This window comes from Gossypium hirsutum, chromosome D13 (genome assembly GCF_007990345.1).
Source record: "Gossypium hirsutum isolate 1008001.06 chromosome D13, Gossypium_hirsutum_v2.1, whole genome shotgun sequence".
Taxonomy (NCBI): domain Eukaryota; kingdom Viridiplantae; phylum Streptophyta; class Magnoliopsida; order Malvales; family Malvaceae; genus Gossypium; species Gossypium hirsutum.
In genome coordinates this window covers 7483695-7499733 of record NC_053449.1, presented here as the reverse complement: position 1 = coordinate 7499733, position 16039 = coordinate 7483695, and the positions used below count along the sequence as shown (strand labels likewise).

Genomic DNA, 16039 nt, shown 5'->3' with positions numbered 1-16039 from the left:
TATTCATGTTTTATTTTGAGTACATACATAAAGTTCTTTTAAATTTCTGCATTTTATTGAATTTCTCTCATGCTTAATTGTTATATCTCTTATTGAAATTAGCTAAATGATTTAGGTGTTTTCAAGATGTGAATTTTTCTTAAATTATATCTATATTATATTTTCCAAGTCATTTGATAAAATATGGTTGAAAATTTTATCAAACATTTTCAAAAAATAACAATACTCAAAAACATGTTTTAAATATACAATAATTTATCTAATTTTTTTTTAGTAAATACTAAAATGTTCTAAGACATTTAAAATAATTTTAAGGCACTTTAGTAATCAAGTCTTAAAACATAAGACCATATGTCTAGATACACAAAAGTTCAAATACAAAAATCTACTTCAAAGATTGTATGTCTCGAGATATAACCTGCGAACGGCTATATTTTTCAGCCATATTTTGAGATATTTTGGCAAGTCTCGAAACCTGAGTTGCAGAAACAATTTTTAAACCTGATATTAATGTTTCTAACAACTAGAATTCATTTTGAACACTATAAATGTCCACAAATTAGCTCCTTAATATAAGTACTCTTCAAAGAAAAAATTGGTCTTATATGGTCGCACAAAAGGCCATATAGTTTGTGAAAAACAAATAGAAATTTTTTTGAAGTATTAGTGACAAATAGCTTATAAGTAGTTATAACAAAACATTATCTAAAAAATCAAAGCCTAAAAAATATGCAGAATCAACCCTTTGCATCATCTTTGTATTTTCTGAGGCCTCACCCACAATCATTTCACATGATCATAAATAAGATAACAATTTACAAAGTGCTGCACTCTGTTATTTTATTAAATTCACAAAGTTACCTGTTGTTATCTGAAACAGCACCGTTTTCTTCATGATCGATTTGTTTTTCAGCGGAGGCAGGTTGAGCAGTGGGGGAGCCATGAATCTGCCATTTCAAATCCGCAGCGTAATGTTTTGTGAGCTTAGGGGAAACATGAGTTTTCTTCAAAACAGAAAATGAACAAGTGCTTTACCATGCCATGAGACTTTAGAGAAGCGGTATCAGTAGCAGGCCTTAGAGACGGATCCAAAGGCCTGTGGAATAGTAAGTGTGCTATGGATCTATCTATAGGGTTTGTGTCAGTTTCTATACCCATAATTCTAGTGCACCTGGAAAACAAAACGAAAAAACGCAGCATTTAGAATTACAAGAAAGAATGAGACAAAAGAAGCACACTGTACTCAAGATGTAACTGTTCATAGTTCCTTAGAAATCGATACTTGCCAAGTTCACATCTTATGTGTGATTATCATTAATGTCCAGATTTTCACATCATTTGCCTTACGTGGTCAAACAGTGACAACATCAAAAGTACTAAGAAATTCATATTCAAAGCAACAAAACATACTTGTTTGTTTCTTCGGCCACCAATGAACCACTTGCATCATCATCATCTCTAATGCCATTTTTCGTATCTGTGCAGTTATGCCTTTGTTCAGCACTCCTAGCCAAGCGATACAGACTATCCCGTATGCACAGTTTTGTCCTGATATCCAACTGAAAATTCAAGCAGTTTTAACTCAACCAATTACTGTTTTACCAATTACCTACAAGAGACATGCAAATATGTGCACATCATAAAACCTTTCCATCAGTTATACCTTTTCCATGACTTGTTGAAGCTGCCGAAAACTGGTTGCTTCTAGTGAGACTTCACCCAATATTGAACCTACACAAGAGCTTTCCTGCCTGTTTGAAAAGCCTAATTCTGCTTGCTTCCCTACACCAAATCCTTCAACTTCACTATGACCTTCGTCCTGTTCGGACTGACAGACCTGCTTTTGAACAGTGACTGGGTCATAAAATGCAATCTGACTTTCCACTCTTGCCTGGTTGATATTCCTGTTGACTGGGGCTTTTGTATCTTGTTGATGAAATGGCTTTCCCATCTTCTCATTCGTTATAATGTCAGGAACCTCAAATGAAAGACCCCGAGAGCTCTCTATGGACTGTGCCTGATTCGATGCACAAGATGACTCGTTTGTCGAAGGATGCCCGTTATTTTCAGATTTGGCACTAGTTGGAAATCTTGAAATTTGGTTTGAAGGACCGCTGTTATTGAGATGCATATAGGGAACACTGGCCTGCCCATAGCTTACAGAATCAGGGCCCGTGTTTTGCTTGTGCTGTTGAAGGTCCAGTGGGGAAAAGAGTTGACATGATGAATCAGTAAAGGGATAATTCACATCTGCAAACTGCTTGATGTTACCATAATGGTGATAAGAGCCACCATTTTCGAGGAGATGATCTGTTTCTTCTCCAGATGCTCTCAGTTGCTTGGACTGCCTTTTTTGTGGGCTGATCTGTAATTTAACGATACAACTTAGACAACATAGTAAAGATTCCACATGGCAATAATATGTCAAAGGAAAATTTACAATCAACTCTTTCATCTGAAACCAGCTTAAGCATAGATCATAGCATTTATTATCCGACTTTAGATTGAAGATTTATATACATATGAACAAGGACTATAAAAATGGCATAATTCTTGCCGATAGTAGGCTGCAGTTTCCTTCAAAGTACCTTATTAGTAATATTTCTATTTATCATCCTAATTTACTGTAGCTCGAAATTCATCTTCAGAAAGAATAAGTGCCTAAAAGATTTTTGGAGGATGACAACTTCTAGCTGACAAAGTTAGATATTCAGATATTCCTAAACAAAATATAAAATTAAAAAGATCAATAGGGAAAGACAGATAAGTTTAGAAAAAGGAAAGATTTTACTAACCTGCTCAGTGGGTGTCAAGTCATCCTTAATTTCAGATTCTTTATTGAATACATCCAAAGAAGACATGTCAGCAAGACCAGGATTATCACCACTCGTATCAAGGGAACTTATTTTGTCACTTAGAAGTACATTTTTCTTGCAAGAATCAATAGTTGAAGGACCGGTATTGTCTGGCCTGGAAGTTGCACAATGCTCTGGTAAACTATTCAACTTAGCATCAGCCTTCAACACATCTTGAGATCCTTCAGTAGCATGTGAAGATGAAACCCAGCACAAATCATCTTCATTACTGAGACTCCCCAACCCAAACGTTGAATCACAACTTCTGTAAGATCAATATGAAAGGTTAAGTACTGATAAGTACTATGTAAACCCAAATACATGCATGCGTACAAATATGGTGCAGGTACATGTATGTGGATATTTACGGATGTTCAAACATAGATGCTTTTATGTTATACTCAAAGCACAGATCCTACTGAACCTTGGGTTTTACATAGTAAAGCAAAACGAGAAACTCATTAATAATAGGATTTCAAGAACTACCTGAACATCTGGTCAACATCCTCAAAATTTCCAATATCTCCCCAGGCATAACATAGGAGATCGCTGTTTTCTTTGTCTTCATGGTTATTATTAAAAAATCTGAGATCATCATTAGTATCAGACATGTGATTTAGCGGAAAACAGTAGATGTTATTGTCCTCTGTAGCACAGTTGTCAACCAAGACAGGATCTTCAGCACAGAAATCACTGCTAACTGAATCTATATCACCAGTTTTGAGACCCTGGCTGGACATCATTGGATCATCAGAAACCATGCCCGTAACTTCTTTGAGTGAGTCATTATCACCTGAAGTGGGAAATATGCCATCAGAACTGTGAGACCAAGGACATTTTTCCAACATTTTGTTCTTGGTCAAAGTATGAATGCCTTTTTTCTTCTCTCCCAAAATACCATATTTAGCCGTATTATCTGCATTCCTAGCAACTCCATTCACTTCATATTGTGGTTTTGTTCGACCATCCCCTTGAATTTTGAATTGAGCCCCATATTCATCAACAGTACGAGGAACTATATGATCATCGGTAGCACTAGCACCAAATTCATCCCAAACATTATCTTCAAGCTGTAACATCAATTACATAAGTTTAGTCATAATCAGTCATTCTTTGTCAAAGGAAATGAAAATAGAGTAGATGAAATTAAAGATAACTTTAGAAGGATGAATTGAGTTACATCCCTTATCTAGCACAAGGCATTTCATAAAATGGTAATGCAACCAAAAACAAGGTGGCCACTAAGGTGGCTCAAGGCGAATCCGAAGAGCAATCTTCAAAAGAATAGCCATCCAATTATGATCCCACCAGCATAAATACTATAAATATGTATTTTTTTTTATAAAGCAATCATCTCGTGCCTCTGCCTGCGCCCATGCCCTTGCACACTTTCAACCCCAAGGATTTTTACCATTGCACTAGATAACGGCTCTATTGTGTACCAAAAATTAGCATTAGTAAGCAAATCTAACATTGGCATATCAAGTCCTTAAACTGAATAAAATCCTATTTAAAACAACACACCAAGAAGAAGACATTAGTACAAAGGAATTGTTATTCGGTGCAATGATATCAGTCACCTGCAAACAAGCTTAGGTTAAATTATTGAAACAACTTAAACTAGAATAATAAAATCAATCTTGGGGTTAAATTCACTGGCACTTATCAGGATGTCCAGTCTCTAATAAAAGAGCAAAATTGAACAGCCATTCCAAGAACATAATAATGATATATAATATGACATAATGTAACTTGGAAAGAAGAAGAGAATGAGCAAACTAAACCCTGAAATCCTAACTTGCCAACAAAGTCCCACAGGCAACACAAAACCCACAAATCAAGGAAACAACAAGCTTCAGACTAAAGTACTTGAGGTTTTCTTCAGAACAAATCCATCACCCTTAAATACTCAATAGTCCCTCCATTAATATCATAACAAGAGAGGTTCTATTCCATGCTATACAACTTTAAGTTCTATTTACATGAAAAAACTAATGAACGACTGAAAGCAAAACCAATCTCATGTTGAATTATTAAGACGAAATTATAGCATCCTACACTAACTCTTTTACCACTGCAGCACTAGATTACTAGAAATTGGAAATAAACTGAAAAGAAAAAGAAAAAGTAAAAGGTAACAAGAAACTTACCTCATACAAAAAGTCAGACATTCCTCCTAGATCCTTATCCACCACTAAACACAAATTCCATCTTTTTATCAGCTGCCAAGTTTACGGAAGACAATTATTTTCCGGTTAAGCTTTCTAACGGGAAAAACAGAACAATTCACAAATTAGAAAAATCCTTATCTAAAACCTAAAACTAAAAGCTATGAATACACATCAAACAAAAATTATATTACTTTTCAGCATGAAAGCACGAAACTCAATCCACATCTTATTTAGCAGTAAACAAATAGTGAAAATTCAGGGTTTTTTTCTTGTGCAAATCATTTTTTTTCTCATCAAACAAACAGCAGAATAATTCTTTAAAACTAAAACCTCAAATCCTGATAACGGCAAAAAATAATATTATAACCGCAAATAGTATCAGATTTAACTTAACTTCTAGTAAGTTGCTTATAAAAATTTCAAAAATAAAAAACAAAAAATTATGTTCCGTTTCAAGCATTTCTCATAAACTAAACAAAAAATAAAATAAAAAACAACCTAAATCTAAACAGATCAACTAAAAGAAAAGTTCCGCACAAAAAAAAAAGCGATATAATAACAAAATCTCACCTGAAACAGACAAATTTCACCGGAAAATCAAATACTCCAAAGAAAAAAAGAACAGATTTTTTTCCAGTAAACGCACAACTTCACCAAAAAACCAAAGCTCCAAAATCCGCAGTACAAAGTGATTCACCAATTAACCGAAACAGCTTCTATTCAAAATATGAGAGATTTCTGGGAGGTTCTAGAGAACAAATAGAGCACTGAATTTTTTTAAAATAATTATGGGGTTTTTTTTGTGATTAAATATTTTCTTAATTTTTAAAAGGTTAAAACGTGAAGCAAGTTGACTATAAGATAACACGTGGCGAGGATATGAAAAACAACGGCGTAGCTAAAAGGGGTTTGATATCAGAATTAGTGGATGAGAGTTGGGCGATGAGATCCGATCAGTTTCTTTAACATGATTGGTTCACGTCTTTTAGGCTCTCAAAAATCCGACACGTCCCAAAAATTTTCAAAAACTTGGCGTTTAAACTTTTTAGCGTTACCGGGTGGTGACGGTTTTGATAATTTTTAAAAGGGTAAATTCCATAAATGGTCATCCAACTATAAAAATTTTTGTTTTAAGTATTTAAAATAAAAAAATTATAATTTAAGTACTCATGTTATATAATTATGTTATTTTGGTGACTCTCGTTAGCAAGATGATGTGGCAGTTGAAAAACAGTATAATAACAAATTTATCTCTCAATTTTTACATATTATATTGATTTAGTCATAATTTTAAAAATTAACCCTCAAAATTTATAAATATTCTCAATTTGATCCTAATCCTAAGAAATTTTAAATATATATATAAAAAGTACATAAATATTTTCTTAAAATATAACAACAAATTTAAGATGGAGAAAAATAAATTGACTTATGACTTTGAAGTTTAAATTTATTATAATTCATATGTTTATGCTTTGTAGGTGATGGCCCTTTCGAGTGGATTTGCAGGAGTATATACTGATGCTAATTTTTTACGTTAATTTAAATTTCATTGCAGAACTGGGACCTATGGCCCAGTTTGGGGGGACGGAGAGGGACGGAGGTGCGGGAGGTCCGGTGGAGGAGGGGGAGAGGGATAGGGACAGGGTGGTGGGGGAGCTCCAGTGGGGAGGAGGAGAGGGATGGGTACGGGGTGGTAGAGGCTTTTTATTTTATTTTATTTTATTTTATTTTAATATAATTTAAATTTATTATTATATTTTTTTAAATGTTTATGTATTTTTAAATATTTTTTTGAATTTTTTAAAATAGGATTAAATTGAGAATATTTGTAAATTTTGAGAATTAATTTTTTAAAATTATGACTAAATTGATATAATACGTAAAAGTTGAAGCCTAAATTTGTTATTATATTATTTTTTTAACAGCAGTGACTAAAATGACCGAACAATGTAACGCGGTGCCTAAATAGCAAACTTTTTGTTTTAAATACCTAAAATAAAAATTTTAGATAGTTGGGTGACTAATGTGTAGTTTACCTTTTTAAATTCTTTTATTATTATTTATTACTTCGCCGCCCCTTCCTTTTTAATTAAAAAAACTCATTAATTAATTAAAGGTTGCTTTATAGTGGACCCCCTTTTCCCTTTTTAAGTGGATTTCTCTATTTTTTAAATAATCATAATTCTAAATCCGTTAAATTAGTCATATATATGCTAACAATAAAAGTTTATTGATTAAATAGGTTAATTTTTTTAAAATTTAAGGAAAATAAGTCGTTTTTTGAGAGTGTATCTAGCTATACACTTTTGTTTTTAAGTTATATTTTCTGATTTTTTTAATATAATAAGTTTGTTTAGTTAAATAGTTAAATGTTAGTAATTTTATCGTAAGTCCTAGGTTCAATTTGTAATTTTTGTTTCATATTGTTTCAAGTTTTTTTATATTTTTAATTAATAAATATTTTATTTTTTATTTTTTTATTTTTAATTCATCTTTTTAATTAATAACTCTTTTATTGATAAATTAAATAATAAATATGTAATTATATAATACAAATATATATTTTACATATATCATTATGTTAAAAATATTTAAAATTAATAACTCCTTTATATATAATATAAACATCAACTAATTTTTTTGATATATTTTTATTTATGTATAATATTTATTTTCTTCACATATATTGTGCATAAGGTGATTTCTAAAATTATAAAATGTAATAATTATTTCAAATGTCATTATTATTTTTATATGTAAAATATTTCAAATATTTTTTTATCTATATTGTGGGTATGATATTTCAAATATTTTTATATGCGAAATATTTCAATTAATTATTTCAAATATCATTATGTTTATATGTGAAATATTTTAAATATATAATACTAAAATTTACTACACTCATGATATGGATTGAAAAATAAATATTACGCATATAAAAAATTATATTTACTAAAAATAATCATATTTTTAATAATTATTTGAATTTATGAATAAAAGAGTTGTTAATTAAAAAGATGAATTAAAAATAAAATATTTTTGAAAACAATATATTTATTAATTAAAAAAAACTTGAAACAAAATCACTAACATTTAACTATATGACCAATCAAACTAATTATATTAAAAAAGTTAGAAAATACAACTTAAAGGACAAGCGCATCTAGCTCGGCATGTTTTCCTACTCTCTCTTCAAAAACGAATTGTTTCCCTAAATATTCAAGAAATCAGCCTATTTAGCCAATAAACTTTTTTTTTACATATATGACTAATTTAACCTTCTAAATCATAAATGTCTAAAAATACAACTTATTTATTATTTATAATTTATCTAAATATTATTATTTAAATTTAAATTTAAATTAAATATTATTATCTAAAAGATGTCTAAAATAGCAAATAATTAGACTCAAAATTTTTAATTATTATTCGGATTTTTAAATCCACAAAAATCTTAATTTGAATCCTATAAAATTCATTATATATATAATCAAAATTATAAGAATTTTGAAATTAGTGGATTTGAAATTCAAATCTATATCATAAATAATGCAAATTTAATAATGAATATTCAGGATGCTTATTTGCATCGGACATTCAATATAGTAGTTTTAAAATATGAATCTAAATATTATTTAAATCCATAATTTCATTTGACATCTCAAAATCTAAATTCAAACTTGACATGACTCGATCTAAGAATTTTTATTTATTTATATGTTTTTAATTAATTTCTAATTTTTTTTTTTTGTTATTTAAGTCAAAGTCTCGAACTCCATAGTAGAATTATCAATCATATATGAATGTACTTTGATTTATCAATAGTTTTAATATATATTTATAATATAATTTCAAGTTTATTAATAAAATATATACCTAAAAATACATTTAATACAAATGTAAAATTTAAAATTATTATTTAAGTGCAATAACTTAATTTGATGATGATATATTTTCCAATGTAATTGTAAAAAATTTAAAATTATTAAAAAAATAACACTAAAAATTAATTTAAATATCAAAATTTTTAAATGTTCTGTCTATATAAATTGATATTGATAGAGTTACACCATTAATTTAGTATTAGTTTAAAGCTGAAACGATATGTACTGATGAACACATTCGATATTAATATCAACAACTATAGACACTTGTTTTTTTTTTCTTTTTTTTTTATTGTTACAAATTATTTTGACAGTAGGTAGTTGTATTCCCAGCATAGGGCTTCTTAAGCAACATTGTTGGCAACATACTACTACTTGGGAACAACTTAATTATTGTTTGAACCGGACCAAATTGATCAGTCAGATTGGGAATTGATTAAATTTTGTGAAATTATTATTTAAATTTTAAATTAAACTCTAGAGTTACTACTTGGGAATAAGTTTGAACTGGACCAGGAATTGAATAAATGTTAAATTATTATTTAAATTTTAAATTAAACTCCAAAGTTTAAAATATTTTACTTGACTACTATTAAGTCCTTCTGTCAAAATGTTAGCTTGAATTGAACATAACATGGATTAATTTTAAACACATTTGTACTTAATCGCATGAAAATCTTGAATTGGCATACCCATATTTCAAATTTTATCAACGAGTTTTAAATATGCTATACATTTAACGCTTAAATTAAAATTAAAAATTTGAAAACTCAATTAGAATATTTAAAAGCTTAAAAGACTGATTTAAAATCTGGATTATAGCTCGAGAACCTCTCGTGCAATTAACGTCCAAAAAAGATGGAGTAAACTCAAATGCAGCATTTGTGCTCCTGCATATTATTAAAAATGACATCCACATCTGTGCCCAAGGACCTCTTGGGCAATTAACCCCTAAAAATTAAGGCTATCCTCATGTACATTATTAAAAATGGCATCCAATGAGTAAACCATAAAAACCCTAAAACGTCGACATGACATTTAACGCCCAAGCTAGCATTAAGTTGACATTAAATTGGTAGAAGTACATGTTGATATTTTGAGAACTTAATTAGAATGTTTAAAAGTCCAAAGACTAATTTAGAATCTGGACTATAATTTGAGCACCACTTGTGCAATTAACCCCCAAAAATGAACAGTAAACTCTAATGCATCATCTATCCTCATGCATATTATTAAAGATGGCATCGACCTAAGCTAACATCTATAATTCGAGATCCCTCAAGCAATTAACCCCAAAAAGAATGAAGAGTAAAATCTAATGCACCGTCTATCCTTCTGCATATAATTCAAAATGGCAGCATTCACATATGAGGAACCATAAAAATCCCCAAGACTTGTAAACAGTGTACAATTTCATACAGTGAGAATTGCAAAGTAAACACAGATATTTGATATGCAATGCATAGAGATAACCAAAAGACAACAGGATAATACAATGTTCAAAATTTAAAGCAACTTTTTGAAGCAAAAATTGCTTTATTTGTTACACTCTTTTCAGAGTGCATGGAAAGACAATTCCATGAACTTTGAGAAGATAAAAACTCTTGCTTTAGTTATAGGCAATGATGAGCCTTTTATGGTTAAATCCAGTAGGACAAAAAAAAAAAAAAAACAGAACCTTGCTTCTTGCATAGACAAGGAGAATTTACATTACTTCTTCAGAAGCTTCTGAGAGAAAATCCTCTTGGAATATGGGCTGTTGCGCGAGATTGCCTTACGGGACTCGATTGCTTCAATGAGAGAGTTGTGCAGAGGTCCCTGACATAGAAAACAATAACCACAAACATCAACAAAGAAGCCAAAAGAAACCGATGAGAATATTGTAAAATATGAATAAATTAGTAAGAAACCAGAGTGTGTAATTCGGATGAGATGAGAGAGGGTTTTGGTCCAAACAATTTGATCCTAACGTGAGATCATTAAGTTTTCCTTCTCGTATTAGCATGTATTTTCGACCAAAACTATGAGCCATACATGTAGTAGGTATTATATCTGTGCTTTTTGCACCAGACACGAGGGAGAGTGTTTGTTAAGGGATTGGGGGCTTCGTTGATAAAAGGAAAGTAATCGACTTTAGAACCTCAGAAACACGGAGAGCAGTTTGCACAACATAGTTTGCATGCGGATCTTGTAGCAACCGTTCGAAGTGTGTTGCAGAGAGCAATTCACGGATGATTCTTGACCGGCTCTCGTCATTTAATACCACGAGACACTTTTCAACCACATGACTGCTGAACTTTTGCGATGAGAGGTGTACATAGTTCCCTTGAAATTGAGAAACCAAAGTTGAAGTGGCAGATGGGATTTTTAACTCCAAGATAAACTGAACAACATAATTTCTGCAAAATGAAAAACAAAAATCTGCGGTGAACAAGAATGTTTTTAATTTTATATCATAAAAGAAAAGAGTATCTATCATAAACTTCATTGCAGGGTCCACTGATTCCCAATTGGAGAGAATGGACTAACCAGTCTCATGACAATTAAGTACTCCAAAAATACAAAGCTTTCACCATTTCAAAGACTTCTTTTTGCCATTTTTTTCTAACGTTAAGAAGCAAAAGATGACTCCAGTAGACCAAACAAACAGTTTGGGCCACTGGATGTCTAAAAGAAAAGGAAAGAAAGAAGTTATATATGAATTTCCCAGCATGATCATGTGTCTAAGAGGCCATATGTTAAGCAAACTTCATGAAGTTTTCATGTAAGAATTGATAAGAGATCAGTCTCAGAGACCTGGCTGTAAATTCAGCCTTATCAACATTGAAGGACCTAGTGAAGACAAACAGTTATTTTCCAACAGGAACAAGAGAGTAGACAAGTATGAGGATATTCAGCATGTTTCATGCCAGAATTGAATACATAACGCATAACAAGCCATTAATTTACTTCATGCAATTGTCACCACATTCTAGTATCACATAAGAACTAAACACCGAGGGTCTAATACCATCCCCATAAGCCAAGAAGATTTTCTGCTTCCCACGCCTTCTGTATTTCCAGTCGACCAAGAAGTTAGGCTATTCAGCAAATTAGAAATTCTTATAATTACATACACATCTATATATCAAGTTATGTACTTTGAGATTTTCTTTTTCTTTTTCCTAGAAAAATTCAAGCTGAGAGCTAAGTCATTGGTAAGACTACATTTCTCTTATAACAAAAGCTCCCCCCCCCCCAACCCCCCCACCCCGAGTGCTGGTTAATAATTAATCAATTATAGACTAATAATATCGTATCAATACTTACCCATATGCATCCTGTGCTAGTAGAAGCCCATTGGTGGATATTTCTTCAACCAACTTATCTCGATACTCACCAGTTGAATGGCTAATGCATCGTTGCAAAACGCAACAGCCATGCTGATGAGTTGCAATATCAACGCAATACTTTGCAGCAGCTACAAAGATAAACTGGAAAGCGGTTTGAAAATAAAAATGTGAGATATCTATGGAGGAGAGTAATGACTCAGGAAAAAAGCTGAATGATCAAAATTCAACAAGTACTTATGCATTCGTTATCTTAACAGAATTTTAAATAAAACCATCGAGATACATAAAATGCCACCCTAATAAATCAAGTAGTTCGCTGCCAACTGCAACATCTGCACAAAATAGCTAACAGACAGCATGTCGTATATTGACAGCAAAGATGTGGTTAAACACGGCACTATTTTGCATCAAGTTTACATTACTTTTCTTAGTTCCAAAGAGATAATAGGTCATTATATGGCTGATTAATTTTCTGCCTGCTTAAACTTAAGACATCTAACCCTTTATCAGAAAAAGAAAAAGCATACTCTGATATTATAAAAGATGCATCATGTTTCGACTTTGGAGTTCAGACGCCAATTGATGATTAACCAAAGAATACGACATCCACTGAACGGCTCATCAATATGACTTGCAGTTATGAAGCACATGGAATGTGATTAAAGGCTCAATCTATTAGGGACTAAAGGGATACTATCAAATATCATTTACCTCTAGTCCTTATGTAGACCCCGAAAAAAGAAGTCATGGTCCATAACTTATACAAAAAAATAACATTTCATAAGTTAATGCACAACAATTCAGCAGATGGAAGGCTTACCTTGTTATCTTCACTGCTAAGACATTGCAAGCAACGCTGCACGACATGATTTCCATTCAGGTCCTTGATGAGAGATAGAAATCCAGGCTCAAGTGCTGATATAACCAGTGAAATTTGCTGCCTGGTTTTGAGAGTCTCGATCAGCTTTTGAACTACACGAGTGCTGGAAGAATGAAAAACTATGTTAGAACCTGCAGATAAGAATGCATACATACATATATTGCAGGGTGTCAGACATACCCATGAGTGTTGAGAGATATTCTAACAAGTTGCCCTGGTTCTTCAGTAACCATTAACAGAATCTGCATTCTCTGTTCTTCATTACACACTTCCAATAACTTCTGCATGAGGTAATTCCCAAAAGGGTTCATCATAAGTTCAACCACATGATCAATGATCTCCTTAAATATTATTTGCACATCCAGTGGGGAACCCTCATCGAATACCCGTTGTAAGAACCTACAGCCATGTTGGTCTTTCGCTATTAAGTATACGTATCCGCGAGCTTCTGCCAAAGAGTTACACTTTGGTGGCAAAGAGAAATGGCTATATAACTTAGCATTCGTAACATTTCCACAAACGGCTGCAATATGAGACCAACCATCGAGCTGTGACGACAATGACCTTCTTTCTTGACGCTTATTCGCATCAACCTCCTGCAGAGAACCTTTGTTTTGCTCCCTAGAACAACAATCAAGTCCCTTGTTGATCATGTAATTTAAACCCTTTCCTTGGATAATGAAACTATCCTCAGTAGCAAAAGCCTCAAGACCTTCATGTGGGATTCTAGCATTAGAATGTGCTCTAACCATCCCATTGGATGGTGATGGTAGCCCATGATGTAGCAGATTTTCAACACTTACACGAGGGGTTGCTTGAATCAACCTGGGAGAACCATGGACCAAAGCATCATTCACTGAAAGTTTACTCAAAGAAGTGCTTAAATTCAATACAGAATCTCCTTTCTGCCATGGAGATCTCATTGCACCATTCAAACAACTCATTCCCTGGTGAGAACCCAAAGCATCGTTGGAAAATGCCATATTAAACCCACCATTAAAACTCAATGGAACACTCATTGGAACAGTGGGTTGAATTCCCACAAAATCTCTAAAACTGGGATCAACTTTTTCTTGATCGTTGCTAATATACATTTTACTACGGTTTCTACAAAGACCCAATTCACCAATCAAGCCACCCTCACTGCCACCCTTGTTCCTAACAGCTGAATCCATCAGCAGTGCATTAGGCAAGTGTGGCTTAAGGTCCTCTAATGCCGGTGGAGTTGGTGATCCATTTTCAGACAAAGACTGCTGTCCATCATTAGAAAACAGACTCGAGGAAGAACCATCTGAGTGTAAAGAGAAACCGCTTACAGGAGAAACACATGTATGCTTATGATAATGACTTGATGTACCATCATACATAAGACCATACATGCCATGAAATGACCCATTCACATGATGATGAATATTATTATCATCATGTTTTTTTTGCAGATGATGATGATGATGATGATGATGTGATGTTGCATGAGGGATCTCATCTAACAACATTTCAAACTCCTCATCATCCTTCATGTTTCCTCTATCTTTCTTCTTCTTCTTCTTCACCAAAATCCCAGCTATGGCTTCCAACAACAACAAAAAAAAACAAAAACAAAAAATCAAAATACCCACATCAGATACAAATCGAAAAAGACTTAAATAACATATACCCAGAATCAATTACCACTTCTTATCGTCCGGGTTTTGCTCAGATTTCGAAAAAAAAAGAAAAAATTGGGGTTGGTTTTCTTTGAGTGAAGAACAATATGAATTACACGAATTGCAGTTTCAGTGATATGAAAAATGAATTTAATTTTTGGGTTTTCTCTTTGTTTGAAGAGTTGGTGAAGCATGCAAAGATTGAAGGAGACCACATCACATACGGTTACTTTTTAAGAACCGTAGAAATTTATATACATACACTCTCCCTTTCTACTCTCTTCACGCCATTAAAGCTGGGGCTATGGAGAAGAACCAAAACAAACGCTATTTATATTTTGCTCCCACACCCTCTCAACAGTTATAAATATAATGTTTACTGTGTATTAAATAATAAAACGGTGAAATTATGGTTTTAGTCCTTGTACTATATTCAAGGGATAAGACAACATTTAGCCCCAACCTTTACAACTTTTTTCAACTTAATCCCTAAATTTTTTTTGTCCACATTAGTTTTGGAACTTGCAACTTTTCTTAATTTTGGTCTATGTGATAACATGACATTTTTTTGGAAAAGTTGTTAATTGTTAGACTAATATAGACAAAAAAAAATTCAAAGACTAAATTGTGAGAAGTTGTTGAGCTCATGGACTAAATATTGCTTTATTGCTAATTCAACTTAGGGATTTAATTTGGTTAAGATGCAAGTACAATTATTAACAACGTTAAAATTCTTATGTTAAATTCAAGTTCATTGCAACATTCTTTTTCATCACTAGTGAAATTTTATTTTAAAATATTATATTAAAAAATTTATAGAATTTTTAAAATTATATTAATAATTAGACTTGAATTTTTAAATTTTAAAAAAATATAATTATTAAATTCTATAAATAAAAATAGAAGAACTAACACATGTAAAAAAAAAGTACACAAACATTAACCACATATATTTTAATCATTTAATTTTTATATTTTAATTTCATGTAATTTGATTTTATTATTAGTAGTAATAGTAATAGTTGAGCACATTAACATCTTTATTAAAAAAAGTAAATTTTAATTAAGAGGTTGAACTAAAAATTGTTGGGGAATGAAAAATAAAACATTTTGATAATAATAATCTCACCTTTTTAATTAGATAAAGAATTTTAAGTCTTAGGATTGGAGTTTAAAAAATGAAAATTGCATTAATTAATTTACAAAATCTTTACTGATTAGTAATAATATTAGAAATATTAAATTATTTCAAATTAAAGTATAAA

The 16039-nt window shown here is 31.7% G+C and overlaps 2 protein-coding genes across 8 annotated transcripts; both read right to left on the bottom strand.

The window, feature by feature from the left end:
• Positions 1 to 305: 305 nt before the first annotated feature.
• LOC107920115 (protein LNK1) lies at positions 306 to 5976 on the bottom strand. Of its 6 annotated transcripts, none has more exons than XM_016849645.2 (9): positions 5597 to 5841; positions 5006 to 5077; positions 3342 to 3925; positions 2796 to 3120; positions 1664 to 2365; positions 1411 to 1559; positions 1036 to 1171; positions 862 to 947; positions 306 to 475 (listed from the first exon to the last, which is right to left on the bottom strand). In XM_016849645.2, the coding sequence occupies exons 2-9, from the start codon at positions 5024 to 5026 to the stop codon at positions 391 to 393; spliced, it is 2088 nt and encodes a 695-aa protein (XP_016705134.2). In that variant the 5' UTR covers positions 5027 to 5077; positions 5597 to 5841; the 3' UTR covers positions 306 to 390. The 6 variants fall into 6 exon arrangements, with proteins under 6 accessions (XP_016705134.2, XP_016705135.2, XP_016705136.2 ...); XM_016849646.2 differs by having other exon boundaries at positions 5006 to 5119; positions 5597 to 5839; XM_016849647.2 differs by having other exon boundaries at positions 5006 to 5115; positions 5597 to 5839.
• A 4375-nt stretch (positions 5977 to 10351) lies between these two features.
• LOC107920598 (uncharacterized) lies at positions 10352 to 15088 on the bottom strand. Of its 2 annotated transcripts, none has more exons than XM_016850386.2 (6): positions 14800 to 15087; positions 13309 to 14698; positions 13069 to 13231; positions 12226 to 12389; positions 11057 to 11315; positions 10352 to 10734 (listed from the first exon to the last, which is right to left on the bottom strand). In XM_016850386.2, exons 1-6 carry the CDS (start codon positions 14966 to 14968, stop codon positions 10627 to 10629), a joined length of 2253 nt encoding a protein of 750 aa, XP_016705875.1. In that variant the 5' UTR covers positions 14969 to 15087; the 3' UTR covers positions 10352 to 10626. The 2 variants fall into 2 exon arrangements, 1 of the variants encoding a protein (XP_016705875.1); XR_005923605.1 differs by having other exon boundaries at positions 10507 to 10734; positions 10827 to 11315; positions 14800 to 15088.
• Between the last annotated feature and the right edge of the window lie 951 nt (positions 15089 to 16039).

What these genes read in the sequence shown, in the direction of transcription:
- LOC107920115 (XM_016849645.2), bottom strand. Translation starts at nt 5,026, where the DNA reads ATGTCTGACTTTTTGTATGAG. An exon ending in ACTTGACACCCACTGAGCAG is followed by an intron (nt 2,366 to 2,795) that starts GTTAGTAAAATC and finishes GTTAAATTACAG; the next exon opens with ATCAGCCCACAAAAAAGGCA. An exon ending in TTCAACAAGTCATGGAAAAG is followed by an intron (nt 1,560 to 1,663) that starts GTATAACTGATG and finishes TTGAATTTTCAG; the next exon opens with TTGGATATCAGGACAAAACT.
- LOC107920598 (XM_016850386.2), bottom strand. Translation starts at nt 14,968, where the DNA reads ATGCTTCACCAACTCTTCAAACAAAGAGAAAACCCAAAAATTAAATTC. An exon ending in ATATCTCTCAACACTCATGG is followed by an intron (nt 13,232 to 13,308) that starts GTATGTCTGACA and finishes TCATTCTTCCAG; the next exon opens with CACTCGTGTAGTTCAAAAGC. An exon ending in TTAGCAGTGAAGATAACAAG is followed by an intron (nt 12,390 to 13,068) that starts GTAAGCCTTCCA and finishes ACCGCTTTCCAG; the next exon opens with TTTATCTTTGTAGCTGCTGC.